Genomic DNA, 19,971 nt, shown 5'->3' with positions numbered 1-19,971 from the left:
CCAGCATGAAGCTGATGGTCTGCACCAATCACTAGCATGAGTTTACTGTACGCTGTTGAGCAGTTTAATTCAGTGCAGTGGGGTCACAGTAATGGCTTCTGCTGAACAGGCTGGTTTTGCTGTGTGGCTGTTACGTGACTGGTTGAGAAGGGGTTGTTGAGCACGTAGATACTCCTGCCTGGCAACAGCTTGGCCTGCTCTGAGCGCCCCCTATGTCACCCCAATGGAAGTGTGTCGCTGTGACTGCTTCCATTCATTCCACTGAAGGCGGATATTTGGGCTAGTTCTGTACTCATACCCAGGCTCTGCACCTGTGGGCTTTCAGTCTGCCTGATACAGCATATTCCAGAATAAAAATGTGACATTAAAACATAGGCCTAATGTTATGCCCCGCAGTGCTCCCATTTGAACGGATGACATTAGCCAGTTAAGTGTTTCAAGTCTATGTTTTCTTGTTCAGTCATTTTTAGAGTCGCTCTTGTCATGAATGTAAAAGTGACCTGTGACATCAGCAGATCCTTTCATGGGCTTGAGTCCGCCTGATTGGTTAGTTATGTCAGTGCTGACTGCAGAGACAGTAGTTTCGGAGATGGTAATGATTTATTTGCCACTCAGAGGGAGTGTGTTCCCTTGTGCTTCAGCGTTTGTGTTTTCTGGGTCGCTTTGTGTTGTGGAAACACCCACAATGCCAACAGAGTATTAGGGACCCTGTGTTAAAGAACCAGTTGTGTTCAAAATTAATATGTAATTATTTCTTCCACATTTGTGCAGATAGGAATCTTAATTTGTGCTGTGAAAGATAATGAAAGAGCTGTGCCATGTTTATTTACGTGCAGTGGAGGGGTAGCTGCTGACGGAGCGGTGTTCCCCTCCTGTGTCTCACTGCTGCCTGTGATGAAAGCTCTTCAGACCCCTTGATGATAAGATCCCCTGCTCAGATCCATCACACCGCTCTGCCGTCTGACAGCCTGTGGTCTGCCTGTGCCATTTCTTATGACTGGCTAATTTGTTGTGTTCCGTTGTTCCATCTGGGTTTAAGAAATAAATCCCCACCCACCTTGCTGTACATTGATCTGCTGTGGCCTATCCCCCTTTTTGTTGATATCTGTTAGCCCCTCCCCCTTTCCCTGTGGGCTTGAAAAGGACATTTGCAGGCAGATTACATTTGTAAACATGCACCTCATTTAATGCAGGAATCCCATGCGCCTCATTAATGCAGGAAGCCCATGCGTCTCATTAATGCAGGAAGCCCATGCGTCTCATTAATGCAGGGAGCCCATGCACCTCATTAATGCAGGGAGCCCATGCGCCTCATTAATGCAGGGAGCACATGCGCCTCATTAATGCAGGGAGCCCATGCGCCTCATTAATGCAGGGAGCACATGCATCTCATTAATGCAGGGAGCACATGCGCCTCATTAATGCAGGGAGCCCATGCGCCTCATTAATGCAGGGAGCACATGCACCTCATTAATGCAGGGAGCACATGCGCCTCATTAATGCAGGGAGCCCATGCGCCTCATTAATGCAGGGAGCACATGCACCTCATTAATGCAGGGAGCCCATGCACCTCATTAATGCAGGGAGCCCATGCACCTCATTAATGCAGGGAGCCCTGCAGAGATGACAGGGGGCAGTGGCTCTTTGGCAGCCTCATTACCGTTGCCGGGGGCAGCGGGTGTCCTTCTTGACGTGGGGCTCAGGCAGCGCTCAAAGGGCAGGGCTTTGCTAACTCAGTGTTTCAGCAGCACTGTCCAACATCCCCATTACAGTCCCTTATGACTACAACTACAACATCCCCATTAACCTCCCTTACAACTACAACATCCCCATTAACTTCCCTTACAACTACAACATCCCCATTGACTTCCCTTACAACTACAGCATCCCTATTAACTTCCCTTACAACTACAACTACAAATCCCCATTAACTTCCCTTACAACTACAACTACAACATCCCCATTAACTTCCCTTACAACTACAACTACAACATCCCCATTAACTTCCCTTACAACTACAACATCCCCATTAACTTCCCTTACAACTACAACATCCCCATTGACTTCCCTTACAACTACAACATCCCTATTAACTTCCCTTGCAACTACAACTACAAAATCCCCATTAACTTCCCTTACAACTACAACTACAACATCCCTATTAACTTCCCTTACAACTACAACTACAACATCCCTATTAACTTCCCTTGCAACTACAACTACAAAATCCCCATTAACTTCCCTTACAACTACAACTACAACATCCCCATTAACTTCCCTTACAACTACAACTACAACATCCCCATTAACTTCCCTTACAACTACAACATCCCTATTAACTTCCCTTACAACTACAACATTACCATTGACTTCCCTTACAACTACAACATCCCTATTAACTTCCCTTACAACTACAACTACAACATCCCCATTCACTTCCCTTTCAACTACAACATACCCATTAACTTCCCTTATGACTACAGCAGTTAGGTCTCACTGTCTTATCCAAAAATTACACTCTTTTCATATTTACACATCCTGTGTGTTGCCATTGTTGGTCTGTAGTTTTCTTGTGACTTTGTGTTATGACCCCAGCTGCAAGTTCTGTGTTTACATTTGTCCCTGCTGCGTGTGTGTCATGTTCGGGTTCGTCATCAGATTGACGTTTCCGTCTCCGGGTGCTGGGTTTGAAAAAGCCGCTGTTTGCTACTTGGAGACTAGCTCTTCAAACTCGTACGTGGTGCGTCATGTATAGTGATTTCTTCCTTTTATTTCATGTATTCACCCCTATTTTTGTTTGATTCTGATTCCCTGATCTGAGATCAGCACTTCAGCTCCAAGACATGTAATGAGTACAGGCCCATCTCTAATGGAGTTGTTGATTCTAAAGCAAAATATACTATTGAATTCTTTCATTTAGATTTTTGGAGGAAGTGCATGATGGCGCAGTCCAAATCTTATTATAGATATATGTGTGTATGGTGTACATTAAAAGCACAAGTACACAGATGTCTGAGATAAAGACAAGAATACAGAATACAGGTCATCTTCATTTGCAATTTCCATAAGCTGCACTAACTGGGTTTTATTACCAATTAAGTGGTATTAGAAGCAGTGTGCTGTTCCACACTGATCTGCGGAGTGGCAGCGGTTGTTAATTTAATCACACGCTCCTGTAGTAACTGTGTGGAACTGGGGAAGTGCCCGGTCAGCACACGGCCGTTCCTGGATGTGCGATTCTGCTTATGCAACATGACCATGGCCACGGATCCATAGAGAGAGTCACACTGGACTGGAGATGAGCAGCTGCGCAGAGCATCGGCTCATAAAACCATAACCCGCTTACACAACACCTGGACACTCAGTGATGCTCAGTGATGCTCAGTGATGTGCAGCGATGCTCGGTGATGCGCGGTGATGCTCGGTGATGCTCGGTGATGCTCAGTGATGCGCAGCAATGCTCAGCGATGCGCAGTGATGCTCAGCGATGCTCAGTGATGCTCAGTGATGTGCAGCGATGCTCAGCGATGCGCGGTGATGCTCAGCGATGCTCAGTGATGCTCGGTGATGCTCAGTGATGCGCAGCGATGCTCAGCGATGCGCAGTGATGCTCGGTGATGCTCGGTGATGCTCAGTGATGCGCAGCGATGCTCAGCGATGCGCAGTGATGCGCAGTGATGCTCAGTGATGCTCAGTGATGCGCAGTGATGCTCAGTGATGCTCAGTGAGGCTCAACGATGCTCAGTGATGCTCAGTGATGCGCAGTGATGCTCAGTGATGCTCAGTGATGCGCAGTGATGCTCATTGATGCGCAGTGATGCTCAGTGAGGCTCAGTGAGGCTCAGTGATGCTCAGTGATGATCAGTGATGATCAGTGATGCTCAGCGTACCAGATTGAGCCACAGCCACGTTGTAATGATCCATTTCTGCGGTATTTGGAGAGGAGACTCAGCCTCAGTGGGGGTGGGGTTTCCCTGCATCTGATAAGGTTCTATTACCTCGATGATTAATGTAATCTGCCCTTATTCCCCGTCCAAGACCATTTATTTACCTCCTCTGCCAAGATGCTCCACACTAAAGTTTGTATGATGCTTCATTATTATCACTGCAGCACAAACCCATAAAAAAAATAGAAATACCACCTCACGTTGTATGCCTCCGCCAACCAGTAGCCAGTTTGGATATAAAATGTCATCACTTCATCAAGGCTTCATGCATGTGATAATTCACTCCTTCGCTGGTTCTTTTTCCTGGCTAGATCAATGACCCTTCACATATTATAATTTCTAGTCACCCAGGGTTGCTTTTCAATGGCTCTCGGCACCTAAGTCTCGGGGGAGAGCTTGCATTTGAATGGGCACAGTTTAAGTACAATCTCTAAACAATGGGGTCTAGCCAGGAGGAAAGGCTTCATGCATGTGATAATTCACTCCTTCACTGGTTCCTTTGCCTGGCTAGATTGACCATTCGGATATAAAATGTCATCACTTCATCATTGTATCCTATTAGACATTTGTGTGAAACTTTGTCATAATTAACGTATGAATTCTTAAGTTATGGCCAAAAACGTGTTTTGTGAAGTCAGTGACCTTGACCACTAAAATTCAGTCAGTTCATCTTTGAGTCCAAGTGGACGTTTGTGCCAAATTTGAAGAAATGCCCTCAAGGTGTTCCTGAGATATCGCGTTCACGAGAGAATGGGACGGACGTGAGGTCACAGTGACCTTGATCTTTGACCACCAAAATCTAATCAGTTCATCCTTGAGTCCAAGTGGACGTTTCCAAGTGGAAAACATTCCCTCAAGGCGTTCACGAGAATCAGGACGGACGGACAGATGGACAACCCGAAAACAAATGAATGTCTCAATAGGTGTGGTGTGTGAAAATGGTGCCTATGCAGCTTGAAAGAATACAATCAGTGTTTCCCATACAATGAATTTATTAGAGCGGCCCACCCAAATAGATTTCCCCCGCCAAAAATTTATTTTCCGGTATTTAGTTGCTTTTTTCCATAAGCAAAACACTATACTTTTGTATTATTTTTTGCATTGTTTCTTCAAAAGAACGTGTTTTCTGGCCTAACCAAGACTGCAATGTCATCAACGTTATTTGGATTAGCTAGCATTTAGCAAGCATTAACATTCACCCAGCTAACATTAGCTTCGAAAGCTAATGAAAATATTAACATTTCACTTTTGGCATGTGTATAGAAAAATTATTTAAAAAAAAAGAAGACTAGAGGAGGAAGAGGGAGAAACTGCACGACAGATAGGTTGCCAAAGCATTACTGTTATGGTGACAGTAAAGGTTAACAGTTAGGCCAACTTACTATAATTTAAATTGATGAAAATCATTGTGTTTAGAAATAAGGGCATAACTTACTGTATGTTTAGAATTTATATGTGATTATATTATCCTTCAAATCATTCTGATAGCTTGTCTGTAACTGAGATCATTATTGCAAACATGGTTCTAGTGCCCTAACACATCATATAAATAAATAAATAAAGTGCCCGAACTTAAAATGTGAACTCTGTCTGCGCAGCAAAATGTAATGACCTCTTAATAGTTACAATATGATTTATTAAACAGGGGTAGGGTTGGCTGATGCCCGGTTTTCAACAGGAACGTCTGGTTTTCAAATGATTTGTACATGTCCGGTTTGTGGTATGGGACAATTCAATGTCCGGTCTGAATAATTGATGGAAAAAATGTACCTGTGGTTTGTAATGAGTTTGTGTCCCGGTCACTCACCGGTCTGTGATCCGATAGAACCCCCACCCCAACCCCCCCGCCCCCAGTCCGGACCCGCTCCCAGTCCAGCCCCATTCCCAGTCCGGCCCCGTTCCCTACATCCTCAGGTCCAGTAGAGCAGTGCGTGCTGTGCTTCTGCGCGAGCGGGTTAGCAGCCCCTCAGGCAGGGGCCAGATGGGCAGCCTGACCGCAGTGCTGAGAGCTGGCCGGAGCGGGCCGGTCGATGCCAGGCGCTACGTTAGCTCAGCTGTTTGGATGGCAGAGTGATGGAATGAGTGGATGTTAGCGTAGCATCTCATCAGGAGCAAGGGATTAATCGTGGCTTTGTGTAGCGCTCTGGGTCCAGGTGGCGCGGGTCCAGTACTGGCATCTGCAGAAAACCCGCCAGCTTCCTTATCCTCTGGTGTCATTATGGGACATTATTGGACCAAATGTGTATTTGCATATAATGGACTGCATATATTTGTATATACCTGGCCCCTTGTATGCTGTAATGTTTTCCAATTTGGATGCAATATTATTGGGTCTGTCCTCAAAAGGATTATTTTAAAGACTGGAGAGATCATATTATGTTGGGTATAATGTGTGCTCGGTCTATAGTGTGTGCTCAGGTTGCTTCTTAACTTTAGTTGAGCCTTCAGATCAATAGCATGTCTCTGATCTCTGTGCTACCTGGGGTTTATTAACCTCATCCTTTTGAGTTACAGTCTCCGAGTGTGTGTGTGTGTGTGTGTGTGTGTGTGTACGTGTGTGTGTGAGAGAGAGAGAGAGTGTGTGTGTGTGTGTGTGTGAGAGAGAGAGTGTGTGTTCGTGTGTTTGTGTGTGAGAGAGTGTGTGTGTGTGAGAGAGAGAGAGAGTGTGTGTGTGTGTGTGTGCGTGTGATGTGTATGTGAGAGAGAGAGTGTGTGTGTGCTTGTGATGTGTATGTGTGTGAGAGAGTGTGTGTGTGTGTGTGTGTGAGAGAGAGTGTGTGTTCGTGTGTGTGTGTGATGTGTGTGTTTGTGTGTGAGAGAGTGTGTGTGTGCGTGTAATGTATATGTGTTTGTGAGAGAGAAAGTGTGTGCGTGTGTGTGAGAGAGACTGTGTGTGTGATATGTGTGTGTGTGTTTGTGCATGCTCTGCTGATGTAATGGAAATTGAAGCAGTATCATTGATTGCTTTTCTTCAGTAATTTGTAACTCCACTCTGTGTCCTCGTTCTCTGTTAAACAACCTACTACACATCACTGACTATGTTTACATGCACAAAATATTCCGGTTTTTTCTTTTTATTCCAAAAAAGACAATATTCCTTCTAAGCTGTTTACATGGCTAATGAAAATGAATATTCCACTAATGTTCCCGTTTACATGCAGCCGTGCATACTCCGATTAGCGTAATGACGTATGTCCTACGGCTGGAGCCTCCCTCTTTTAAGCCCGGTCCACACCGCTTACCTCACCTGTGCGTGACGGTAGCGGAACCTCTTGCTTCTAATTTCGGCGCCCATGTTAACAGGTTAGAGCAGCCGCACAGCCTGCGTGAGACGCGCGTCTGAGGCGCGGCTCGAGCCTCGCTGCAGCGGCGCGTCATCTAGAGTTTCGGTATGGAGCCTATTTTTCATGCGTGAGGCGCGTGGTTCTCAGCAAAAATAGACAGTGAAAAAGATCTGTTGATAGTCATATTGACCTCATACCAGCAACATTACATAACTGACACCTTTCACTATAGTTTCAATGTCTAGACTATATCTGAATATGTCACAGTAAGACATGAAAAAAATCTAAATGTTATTTTTTTTTTTTTACAATTGAGCACACGCTTCTTAACACGCTCTGTCTAAACTAAATATAAATTAAATTTATTATGAAATGAAATCAAACATTCTATTATTAATGGCCATTATCAAAGGCAAACTCAATGTAGAAAGATAGGGCTGGCGGTAGCAGCGCCGCAGCAGCAACGCTGGTGGTGTGGACGCACACCAGCTGCAGCAGTTCGGTGAGGTAGCCGTCACGCACAGGCGAGGTAAGCGGTGTGTACCAGGCGTCATTCATTCAACCACCTTCTTGAAAAGGTCGGCGTTGCGATATTTACGCATATCCAAAAACCTGTTGATATCCAAGTCTTTCATAATGTTTAAAAGTAGGTGTGTTTCTCCTTCTGACCAGAAATGTGGGCTTTTCTTTTGTGCATACATCTCTACCCCAGCCTTGCAAACTGTTGGCTAGTTGGTTTGTTTACAACGCACAGAGTTGACCGTAAACAAGCGAGAGGCTGTGTGTATACATGTCCAAAGAATGCTCCTAAAACCCGAATAATATCGGCATATCCCACATATGTCTTAATCGGAATAAGGCCTAATTCGGAATATCCAAACGGAATATGCTTTTTACATGACCCGTATCAAATTCGATATATTGTCATATTCGGAATAATAGTGGAAAATGAGTGTGCATGTAAACATAGTCAGTGTTAGTTAATATAACATTATTATACAGCACAAAACAGGCTGAGCACAGCCCTTGACCTTTCCCTTCACAAACGGGCAAGGGAAAGACTTTGTCAAATACGATATCAGGGGTCGTTTAAATTGTTCCCATGCTCTCAGTATTTCTTCAGCTTGCAGGAGCAGGGGAATTTCTCTTTTTTTATTAACAGCTAATTATGCAAATTCAAATTAACCAGCAGTTTGTCTGCTTCACAAATACCCTGCAGCTCTCTGTCTCACAGAAAATCAGTTTCATTTAGGGTTTTTATATCTTTCTTTTGACAATATCAAGTGCACTAATAATGTTACTTTGTCATTTTATTTATTTATTTTCATATTCTGATCTGTAACGGATGGCCATTTTTTGATGTTACACAACTGTGCTTTAAAATACTGATTATATTCATTGTGATTCACTGACATCAAAGTGCATATCACCTAAGATACACAGTGTGCCATTTTATTTGGATTATTAGGGTGCAGTACATTCCCTGAGAGATTCCCTCATACGTGATACTTGGCGTATCTCCGTGGCACAGTGCATTTGGACTGTGCTGCGCACACACACCCTCCAAGGAGACACTGGCAATAACTCACTTTATCCAGCGACCAGCCTTCTTCAAACATGGCCCCTCCTCACGCAAGCCAGAGATGTCAAGTCAGCAGTTTGGTCACACAAAGCTAATCTCACATTCCCTTCATGCAATAGTGTCACGGAGTAGCCTGCAGCTGCCGTGAATGTAATCTAGTTGTACTAGCTTTCATATTTTTTTAAGTATTACCTGATTTTTTTTTCTTTTACATATTTTTATTAAAACATAATATGGGGGTGTGTTCTTGAGCCGTGGTTTGGGGGTGCAAGTGTGCAAGGTCTTTTGGGTGTGCATGCTTTAACAGTCTTACTTCCTTTAACCAGTTTTCAACTACCCTTTAATGACACCCTTTAGAACAACTGGATCTACTCTCTGACCTGTGGGAAGAAAAACTACATGATCTGTCATTTTCCAGTTGGAACAGCCAAACAAAATACATACAAGAGATAGTGGAAAAAGTCAGGACTACTGGTAGGCTAAGTGTGTCAAGCCAGGGTTGCTACTTGCAACTGCCTTTGGGTTTGTAATTGAAATATTGTTGCGAACGCTAGCTAGCTAGCTAAAAACAGATGTAAGGAAGTACGACTTTAAAAGCTGTGAAGCTGAAAGATGTAAGCTTCACAGCTGAAAGATATTGTGCCAAAGAGACATTACAGCAGGGAATTCTGCACACTTCCAAAGAGACATTACAGCATGGAATTCCATACACTTCCAAAGAGACGTTACAGCAGGGAATCTATACACTTCCAAAGAGACATTACAGCATGGAATTCTATACACTTCCAAAGAGACGTTACAGCAGGGAATCTATACACTTCCAAAGAGACATTACAGCATGGAATTCTATACACTTCCAAAGAGACGTTACAGCAGTGAATTATATACACTTCCAAAGAGACATTACAGCAGGGAATTCTGCACACTTCCAAAGAGACATTACAGCAGAAAATACACTTAAAGAGACATCGCATGGATTATACACTTCCAAAGAGACATTACAGCAGGGAATTCTGCACACTTCCAAAGAATGTTACAGCAGGAATTTCACTTCAAGAGACATTACAATTCGCACTCAACTTATTACAGAGGGATTCTAGAACAAATCACAATGTTTTATCATCAGAGAAATTCCTTTTGAAGTGACAGTAAGAAGAGAAAAGATTCTTATTCTTACAGATTCTCAATACCGATGTATTTACTAATGCACTACATTTTCAGAGGAAGAAGAGTCTCATTTTGCTTGCAGGGGTGTTGAGGGGATTTCCCTCTTTGTGTTGAATCTTTAGTCTTTCTGTTATCTGTTTCCGTTCTCTTCTTTTTCTCTCTTCTTTCAGGGGAGCGGTAGAACCCAGTGTTGTGAGCATCAGTCTCACACAGAAAATGTTCAACTCTGATAGCGTATCTGTGAAAAATCTCATAGATAGTGAGCATGTGTGTGTACACTCACTGGGAACACAGAGCAGGCATAATGGGCAGGTTTGAGTTTGGTTTTTTGGGTTTCTGAGGGGAGTACACATTTTCTGGATTTAGAAAATGTAAGATTTATTTAATCTCACTTTGAATTATTAATCAAAAACAGGCGACTTCCTGGTCTTCCAGGAATTCTGTGAAACACCCAAATGGATGTATGATGTAAAACAGGTGTTTGGGCCTTTTTCACACCCTTCAACTACAAGTCCCCGGTCACTTAAAGGGCTGGTTCACATTTACGCCTTTGGGTGTTTTAAATTAGACCAGAGAATTATTTCTGTGCCATGAGGAATATTTTAGATACCAACAAAAGTTTCTTATGACCACCTGGCTATAAAATGGCTGCTGTAGGGGCATTTGGGGTTTGTAGTTTACAGGAATAAATAGCAGGAAACAAAGCAGCTTTGACAGACCAAAAACCTGGCGCGCCCCTACCCCAACCATTATTGAGGCCTCTGGTCATGGAAAACAATCAAATCGTGCACTAAAACAGATTTAATAGCAAAAAAAAAACAAAGTGAACTAGCCCTTTAATATCAAATCAGCCTTGTGCGGGGCTTTTTAGTGAATGGATTATCTGTCAATTACCGCTCAGTAGGAATGCCTTGGCACTGTAAATGTTGTTAAATATTAATACAAATTGGTATTCCTTTCCAAAATAAATATTTTATGCGGAATGTCGAAACGGTATTTCAGTAACATGATTTAGTGATTTCAAAGGAATGCAGATTGCGGTACAACGCTTTTAAGCTGATATACAGTAATTTCGAGACAGTCCTAGTTTAGATTAGATTTGATGTTTGTCTAAAAGTTTTTTGTCAGACAAATTGCCTCAAAAAAGCACTTTATTTGTTTTTATTAGATGGTATACAGAAAAACAGTACATTAGGTGAATGATGGCGGAATTGCACACGATACATGCAGCACAGTCACTCACAGCGTAAAAGACAGAAAAACGTGCGCTGTGACTGAGGGGTCTCTGAAACCCTCCGTTCTTCATCTTTCAGCGGGTACCTTCACGCTGAAGGTCCAGGTGAAGGACGTCTGCAGCCGGCAGTCCCTGAGCCGGGCGGCGGTGGACGTGTTTGTGAACCACACGAGGACCGACTCGTCCCTCACCGGGGACGACGGCGCCGTCCTGCTCCAGGTGCCGTACCGGCTGGGCCTCGCCCTCACCGTCCTGGCCCGCAGGGATGGCTACGTCCCCACGCCCCTGCCCTGGAGGACCACCAGAATGCCGGGTGAGCGCAGATCCCGTCCGACGGCCCGGCGGCGTCCGATGGGGGGAGGGGATCTGAGAACGTCAGGCGCCTGCTCAGGGTTTTAATGCAAGGCCCCGCACCGCCCGCTGTGGCTGACCTCATCTCTGACATTAGCCCTCAGCACCTGCTGTCATTATGACATCACACTGTGGATGTGTAACCGTGGTTACAGCGGAATAGAGAAAATTCTATTTTGAATGCTGCTTATATGACAGGCTATTGGATTTATGTGGCCATACTTATGCAAATATAGGAATGATCGTTGAAATAAATTTCTCTGAAAGAAATTAGATTTCTTTTTTTGGATTTCACCACCAGTCAACTATCAACTCCCTTGTTTTTGTTCTAATAAATAAACCCAATAAAGAGATATCTCTGTCTTAAATGGCAGAACAAACACTTTACTGTGGGCAGTTTGTTTTTTCCTATTAAACACTGTTGGACAAATTATGGCCACCCTCGTTCTCTCAAATGTGTTTCTAGAGATAAAACGTCCAGACAAGGATGCTGTAGTTCCGTCTCAGACAATATCTTTAATCCAATGTATTATCTTTCCGATATGAAATTGGTTTCCAGCAGGGCTTCGGGTCTGTGACGCGTTCTATGTTTCCTATGTGTGTGGTGGGGGGGGGGGGGGGTTGCCCTGCGGAGGCCAGTGTGAGTCTGCAGTGAGCATTCATGGGGAGGGACTCATTGTTCCTTTGTTTAGCTGTATTGGATGCTGGGGGAGAGGTGGTACAGACACGTAGACCAGCGGCACCTCCCTTCCCTGCCGTCATACGAGTCATAGCAACACAAACCTGGGCTGAGGTCCCCACCTAGTGGCGCGTTTGTGCAAGTGCGGCCGTGTGTGTGGGTTCAGCTGTCTGTCGGGAGACCCAAAGCTTCCATTCTGACCGAGCTGGTGGAGACAGTCTGATGTGTGAACCTCTGAACCTTACCGCCATTTTCTCCCTGTCAATCGCAGTATTCTCCTCCGTGACACTGTCGCTGTTCCCTCATAACCAAGGCAACATCTGGCTGTTTGAAGATTCTGTGCTGATATCTGGCAAAGTATCTGGTACGTGTGTCATTTTAAGATGTGGTGCAGTATTTTGATATGTCTAAGTGTCCAGAGTGTCTAGTTTTGGATTCCTACTCCTAAGGTATGCTTGTCTGCTTCTCATTGGTCATGCCAGCAAATGAGGTCATTAAACGCTGGTACTGCGCTGTTTAATATTAATAATATTAGTTTAATATTAAGCTTTTGTTATAAATGCCCTCTGCATATTTTAGATACTGCGTCTCAGCCCAGCGTGCGGTTTCCCAAGAGCCTCCTGAATCTTCCGGACCAGAACAACATCTCCTCAGTGACAGCTTACCTGACAATGCCACAGCTGCCATCAGAGAAGGACCACCTCCTGTACACTGTGGGGATGAGGAAAGGTTATGAACACGCATGAGTGTGTTTGTGTACGTGTGTGTGTGTGTGTGTATGCGTGTGTGCACATGCGTGTGTGTGTGTGTGTATGATGTGTGATATACGTGTATGTATGTGTGTGTGTGTGTGTATGATGTGCATGTTTGTATAATATCCTCCTGTAGCAGGAAACCCCCAGAGCAGGTCTCCCCAGAGCAGGTCTCCCTGGAGCAGGTCCCCCAGAGCAGGTCTCCCTGGAGCAGGTCCCCCAGAGCAGGTCTCCCTGGAGCAGGTCCCCCAGAGCAGGTCTCCCTGGAGCAGATTCTCCTGGAGCAGGTCCCCCCAAATCAGGTCCCCCCCAGAGCAGGTCCCCTTGTAGCAGGTCTTTGGCAGGCTGTGTGTGCCATTGCTGCTGTTGTGCTGTTCCCTCAGGCTCTGGAAGCTCGGAGCTGAGCCCGGTGGCAGCAGTCAGTGTTCAGCTCTACAGTGATGGGAGGGAGATTCAGGTGACCGGGCCAATCCAGATCACCCTGCCCCTGCCAGACCACACCCGCCTGCATCCCTCCAGTGCCGTGCCAGCCTGGACCTTTGACCTGAAGACAGGTGGGCACAGGACCTCGCTGAGGCCTTCTTCATATCTGCTGATGTGTTAAAGGATCAGGGGCTTTTTGTTTTCAGTTTGGAACATGCAGTTTGGTGACACTCATTGCTGCAGTCTTGATTGGGGAGAGTGCAAGGAAGCATGTGACCCATATCTGAACCGTATGATGTCAGTATGAGCTTTGTAGCACACAGCAGCAGACTGGCTGGACATGAGTCAGAGGAAGACGCTGAATATGCAGCTTAAGAGGACTTGTAGGATCCTGATCTCTGGAGCACAGTGAGATGCTGTCATCCAGGCTGTTTAAAACCCACTTGTTCCACGGTGACCAATAGTGTATCAGCCTGGGAGCTGCCAACTGCCATCCATACACTAGAACAGTGCCTTAACAGATACCAGACCATGCAGCCCATCCATGCACTAGAACAGTGCCCTAAAAGATACCAGACCATAAATCCCATCCATGCGCTAGAACAAAGCCTTATCAGATACCAAACCATAGAGCCCATCCATGCGCAAGAACAGAGCCTTAACAGGCTGAGCCGTTAAAATGACCTCAGCTTTGACATTAGCTGCTCTGCTGTACCTGAAACTGTACAGCTGCTGTGCCACTCTACTAGCACAAGTGCATGTGCAGAAGGTCCAGAACCTATCTGATTGTAGTTATGCTAACATTCATAATGGTAAATCCCATGTTTCCGAATAGAAGGCTCACGTTATCCTTAAATGCAAGGTGTGATCCTTTGGTAAGTAAGACCACGTGGTTCTGTTTTTCCTCCCAGGTGCCTGGATAAAGCGAGGTTTAGGATTGGTCAAGCTGGAGGAGGATGGCTTGGTGTGGACCTATGAGGCGCCTCATCTGGGGTACTGGATCGCAGCACCCCTGCCCTCGCCCAGAGGTATGACCGGCGCTCGCTTCCTTCCACCCGGCTTCAGCTGGGGCTCGATAAGCTCCTTTCATGACATGTCATAACTTGGGTATGATTTTTGTCTGTTTGTTTTTTTGTTTTTCTTTTATGCAAAAGCTGTGAATTCCAGTAACCAGATTTCTGTTTGTGCAAATCTAGGTTACATGGGACATGGTACTACTGTGGACTTCATCTCATACCATACTTACCTTCTCATGGCCATCCTTGGAGGAACGCTAGTCATTGTTATTGGATTTTTAGCTGTGCTGTTATGTTACTGTAGGTAAGACATTATATTTCATTGTACTAAACATCAATGTCGTTTTTCTGGCCTCAAAGTACGTTGCTTTTCATAGAAGCATAAATGTTGATGTTTGACAAATGAAATTTAAACCTGAACTGCTTTCGGGACAAAATGTCTGTCTCCAGATCTCAGTGTTTGCCATTATGTCAAGCTTTTGCCAGTTTACTTTAAATTATGTCTGTGAAGATGTTTTCCTGCTGTAGTGCGATATGATATGAGCTGGTCTTCAGTTCTCATTCGTAGGCAGAACAGACAGTTCACAGAATAAGAAAGATCCTGAGCTCATGTCACACGTGCACAGAAGGAGATGCCTAAACTGCTTCTGGTTTTTATCTCCAGAGGATGCATTTGTAAGCCAGAGAAGAAAGGAAGAAGGGGCACTAAGATGGCGGTTCTGAAGAGGGACCAGACCACCTCCACCAACGGCAACGGCAATGGCGAGGCCTCGTTCCGGTACGAGGATAGGTCTCGACCTCTGACCTCCCGCACCGGCGGCCAGAGGGACGACCTGGCCTCCTCCAGACACAAAAGCAACTTCAACATCTACGTGGAGGACGTGGGGCGCCCGTGTGCCAAGCTGTACGAGAATGTGGGGGGCCCAGACCGCGGCAGGCCCGCGCCCCCCCCGCTGTACGTCAACAGCAGCGAGGTGGTCAGGCCCGCGGAGACGGCCGAGCAGAAGAGGGCGCAGGCGGGACTGGGCGAGAACGTCTTCTTCCCCGAAAGGCTGGTCCACATTTACAGCCAGCCGGTGGCCATCCTCCAGGCGCCCGAGCTCTTCCACTCCGCCGAGCAGCTGACGGGCAGCAAGTCGGCCACCCTGCCCCGGAAGGGCCCGCAGGCGTACGACTCGCTGTCGGAGCCCGCCAGCAAGGACAGCTTCACCCAGACCCTGCCCAAGATCCCGCTGCTGTCCCAGCAGCAGGACGGCGAGGAGCAGCAGGTCCTGCAGGGCCCCCAGGGCATGGCCTCCAACCCCGGGCCCTGGGGCCGCTACAGCAGCCTGCTGGAGTCCGTGTCCGTCCCGGGGACGCTCAACGAGGCGGCGGGAATGGGCCCCTTCCACAGCGAGCTCCAGGGCATCTCGGAGCAGACGCTGCTGGAGCTCTCCAAGGGCAAGCCCTCGCCGCACCCCCGGGCCTGGTTCGTCTCCCTGGAGGGCAAGCCCGTGGCCCAGGTGCGCCACTCCATCATCGACCTGCAGAAGAAGGTCCGGCCCACCGACAGCAACGACACCAGCCTGGACTCCGGCGTGGACATGAACGAGCACCAGCCGGGCCGCCGGGCGGAGCGCGACAGGACCTTCATCCGGAGCGCAGCGCACAGCCGGGCGCTGTACGGCGAGGACCCCGACCTGAGCAGCAGCGAGAGCGGCACCACCGCCGCCTGCACCCCCGAGGACCCCTCCCTGCGCAGCGTCCTGGACGGCAGCAGCGGGGCCATCCCCAACATCCCAGAGGAGAGGGACGGCGCCGACACGTCCAGCGCCCAGGAGGACAGCGAGTCCCGCTCCACCCCTCCCCCGCGCCGCCTCCGGAAGGTCCGGGACAAGAGCAGGGGCGAGAAGCACAAGAGCACCTGGCACCTGCGTGAGGAGAGGCCTCTGATGAAGCTGAATTAGGGCTGCACCCCGTCCCGTCCCATCCCATCCCGTCCCGGAAGAAGCCCTCTCTTGTGTTCCTCTATAATCCATTCATAGGAAAGATACAAAGAGCTCATGTTAGATATAAGTGAAAGGGGTAAGCCTGCCTGCCTGCCTACAGAAGATTTGCAAGTTCTGATTGATTGGCCCTTACTACAAAAAGCACTAAAGACACCCACAACACCAGCACTTCCCCATAAATAATGTTAATAAAGAATACTAGCACAACCCTGCAACAGTTTATTGCCCCCTGGTGGAGAGGAGGCTGTGAGCTGGGGAAATTCATCAGGGGTATTGGCTGCTCTACAGAACGCAAGCAGAAAGTGATCCTAATCAGGCTGAACTAATTTCTTGGTGTGGAAACATTCATACTGTGCATTTGCTTCAGCCTAGCTGAGACTGGCAGGTCAGTGATGTGATGAATCCCAACTCAACGTGCTGTTTCACAAGGCTCATCTGAAACGCCCTCGTACGTCAAACTGAGGCTTGCTATGTTTCAGTCTGCTCCTTTGTATGCCTGGTGATTGTACAGAGGTGGTCTGTGTCGCTGTTACATCTTTGTCTAAATTTGAAAAAGCACATGTTGAAAATCAAACAGGTTTCAAGTTCCGCAGTGATCATGGTTTAGCCTTCTCTTTCATTCCGTTTGGATATCAGTGACTGAGGGTATGGCCTGTTTGCATTTGTCTTTAGCACCAGGAAATAAGCCGTCCTCCAAAAGCGTTGCGTATACAGGAATACATGTTTATAATATGAAACGTAATTCATTCCGATACTGTTTGTCACACCTGCTGGCAGTGGAATACAAAAGCTAATAATATTTAGTAATTACATTGTATGTTCCTAAAGCGCACAGCACAGTCTGAACCTGTGAAATATGGATTCATGATACTGCGTGGTTAGCTGGATAAGGAACTGAATAAGCTGTGAGCAAATCTGATCTTCTGGCCTGTAAAAAAAAACAGCTTGAGTTCACCTAGAATATGGGCGAGTGTGCATTCCATCATTTTCTGGGTTTTAATGTGAACACTTCATCTGTTTGCAGCAGAGATCCAATCCTTTCTGCTGAAATAAATGACCAGGTTCCTTCACAATTATCTGCATTGTTGTAAAAAGTAAAAGAAATGTGGGCCATGTTTGTATCAAACATGTTCCCATATGTAGCATTTTCCCTGACCTTTCTTTACCTGAATGTCTAACCTGTGTCATTTGGTTTTCACTTAGTGTTAATTGTGCTCAGACATATAGTAGTCCTGTGAGCTGTCACAGAAGAGTCGGTATTGGTTTACATATTTGTAGGTGAGGTGGGTCCAGGGACTTGTTTTTGATGATGAAAAGATGAAAATGTTTTATGAGGAGTATGTCACAGAAAAGAACCTGATTTTTCTGTGTGAAAACCGTCTGGGCATAGACTAACCCACATATAATGCACAAAATATGCTTGAATTGATACTGCTGGAAGCATCAGTCACTGTCTGCCAGACTGCAGGTCATGCAATCCACCACAGACAGTCTGTAAAACCTGCTGGCCAGCAAAGATTGAACAAAAAAAATGAAGGTCTCAATTTTGGCATAAATGCTCCTATTCTATTGTAGTCCTTCATTTAAAAAACATTTAATAAAACAATTTTGGCTGTTAAAAAAGTTTCAGCGTTGCACAAAATTGGAGTAATAGTTTGGTTAATGGTGCAAATGGTGTTTTTTTTTTTTTTTAATTATATTTGAAATTAGCCAACGATGATAAATGTGAAACATGAATTTGTCGAAAAAACGTGGACCTTAAGCACTTCAATTTATAGTCACTGTAGACATTTTTTATAGCTCAAGACTGAGGCCATCCAGCCTTTCTATTTTCCTGTCTGTTTTTTTCCAAGTGTTAGTTACCTAATTTAGATTTTTGTAAATTATAAATGTATGGTAATAATAATGTAAATAGAATTGAGTAAGACAAAAACAAAAAAAAAAGCAATGGTGTTCTCCTGCCTTGCACAGTATTAAATTGGTCTGGTCCTGAATTCGTTTCTGGAAAATGAAAGAGCCAACAGCTATCCGTATTTATTAACATGTAATATATAGCCTTCCGATACATAACGTCATTTGAACATGGTCTCGTTAGTTACCCTTGATTGGCTGATTGTAGCGACACGTGCAGATTTATTTATTTCCAGCTTAATCTGTTGTTGTCTGAATAAAAAACGTTAATTAAATGCACAACCCTGAGCGAGACATCGCTGGGCTCACAGTGTGAAGAATTCTAAATCGCCTGCCGTGGATCGAAACGCTGTAGCGACCGCGTTGAATTCCATCGTCTTTTGTATATATCGATTACGTAGCGATTATAAACATGGAAAAACTTAGCAGTGGATCCCCGTTGGTTTGTATTGTAAAAGGGGGCACATGACACATTGAGAGCTGGAGGTGTGTTGGTGTCGAGATTCCCGTGCCGGGCGTGGCAGGGGTGCATGGGTGCATGTCTGCTGTTTGTGTGTACTGTACGTGCTCCACTCTCACCCCTCCCGTTATAAGGAGGCCCGTCTCTTGTTATGTGTACAATGCCAAACAGTTCATGGTCTGCCTTTTCTGTACCATTCTGAAATTTATTATGAATAAAGTTTCTTGTCAGAAAGATCTTGATTTGCAGCAGTTTAAACTTTAATGCTGTTTGTGTTTGTGTGAGTGAGTGAGAGAGACAGACTATATTGGCATTCACACTGCCAAAATCCAGGCCTGCCATTAAAAGTATTGATATCAAAATGACGCCAAGTTACGGTACTACAAACAATATAGGCTATCTTGCCTCACTGAAATTAAATATGTATTCCAAAGCAATGCTACCCAATATTTCCTCAATTCTTTCAAGTCACTTGGCCCAATTGTCTTTTTTGATGGGGGCCCGGCACGGGCCTGCGACAGACTGATGGCAGCATTAAGCTAGGGCCCTATAGTTTCTGTGATAACAGAATAACAGACGGAATCGCAGAACTGAGAATGAAAAAAAGTTATAACACAGATTCCATAGGGCCCTACATTAAGTCAGTGCTAAAAGCTGACTGAAGATTTGAAAATATAACTACGTAATGTGAATGTTGTTATAAATAAGTCATTTAGTCAACACACATTTAAAAAAATCAACAACTATTTACAGCATAGCATAGTCTTACAAAGAATCTGACGACAATGTACAGACTTGGAATGCTGTGTTTTCAACAACAACAAAATAAATTAAATTAAATTAAAATAAATAATATCAAAGTTTTTGCACTCTACAAAAAACTTGAAAAAAGTCCTGATTGGCTACTGATTCTTACAGCCTTGGAATGCTGGGCACATTTAAATAGGGATGGGAATCGCGAACCGGTTCCAAGTTCATTGGAATCGTATGGCTCCGAGCTTATCGATTCCGCTTATCGAAGCCAGCATGTTTTTACGACAGCTGCGCATTGCAAAACAATGACGTACCACCTTGGGGGAAGCATGCACGCAGGCAGCCTCTCTCAGGTGTTTATTTTGGACGGCAGCTGTCACAACAAATTTGATCCGGGCTGCCAGCCTTGATACATTCTGTTGCG

General features: G+C 45.5%; 1 protein-coding gene across 1 annotated transcript in view; it reads left to right on the top strand.

Moving 5' to 3' along the window:
* fam171b (family with sequence similarity 171 member B) overlaps window positions 1–18,105 on the top strand; it is a 28,071-nt gene extending 9,966 nt beyond the window's left edge. Inside the window, exons 2-8 of the mRNA XM_064310728.1 lie at window positions 11,294–11,527; window positions 12,516–12,608; window positions 12,824–12,973; window positions 13,380–13,550; window positions 14,331–14,447; window positions 14,616–14,739; window positions 15,100–18,105. Coding sequence (XP_064166798.1) covers window positions 11,294–11,527; window positions 12,516–12,608; window positions 12,824–12,973; window positions 13,380–13,550; window positions 14,331–14,447; window positions 14,616–14,739; window positions 15,100–16,381 — 2,171 coding nt within the window. The 3' untranslated portion in view covers window positions 16,382–18,105. The remainder of the gene's footprint in view (window positions 1–11,293; window positions 11,528–12,515; window positions 12,609–12,823; window positions 12,974–13,379; window positions 13,551–14,330; window positions 14,448–14,615; window positions 14,740–15,099) is intronic.
* Window positions 18,106–19,971: the final 1,866 nt, after the last annotated feature.

The sequence above is a fragment of the Anguilla rostrata genome, chromosome 15 (genome assembly GCF_018555375.3).
Source record: "Anguilla rostrata isolate EN2019 chromosome 15, ASM1855537v3, whole genome shotgun sequence".
In the NCBI taxonomy this organism is placed as follows: domain Eukaryota; kingdom Metazoa; phylum Chordata; class Actinopteri; order Anguilliformes; family Anguillidae; genus Anguilla; species Anguilla rostrata.
The sequence above is the reverse complement of the archived record's forward strand: the minus strand, read 5'-3'. Positions and strand labels throughout refer to the sequence as shown.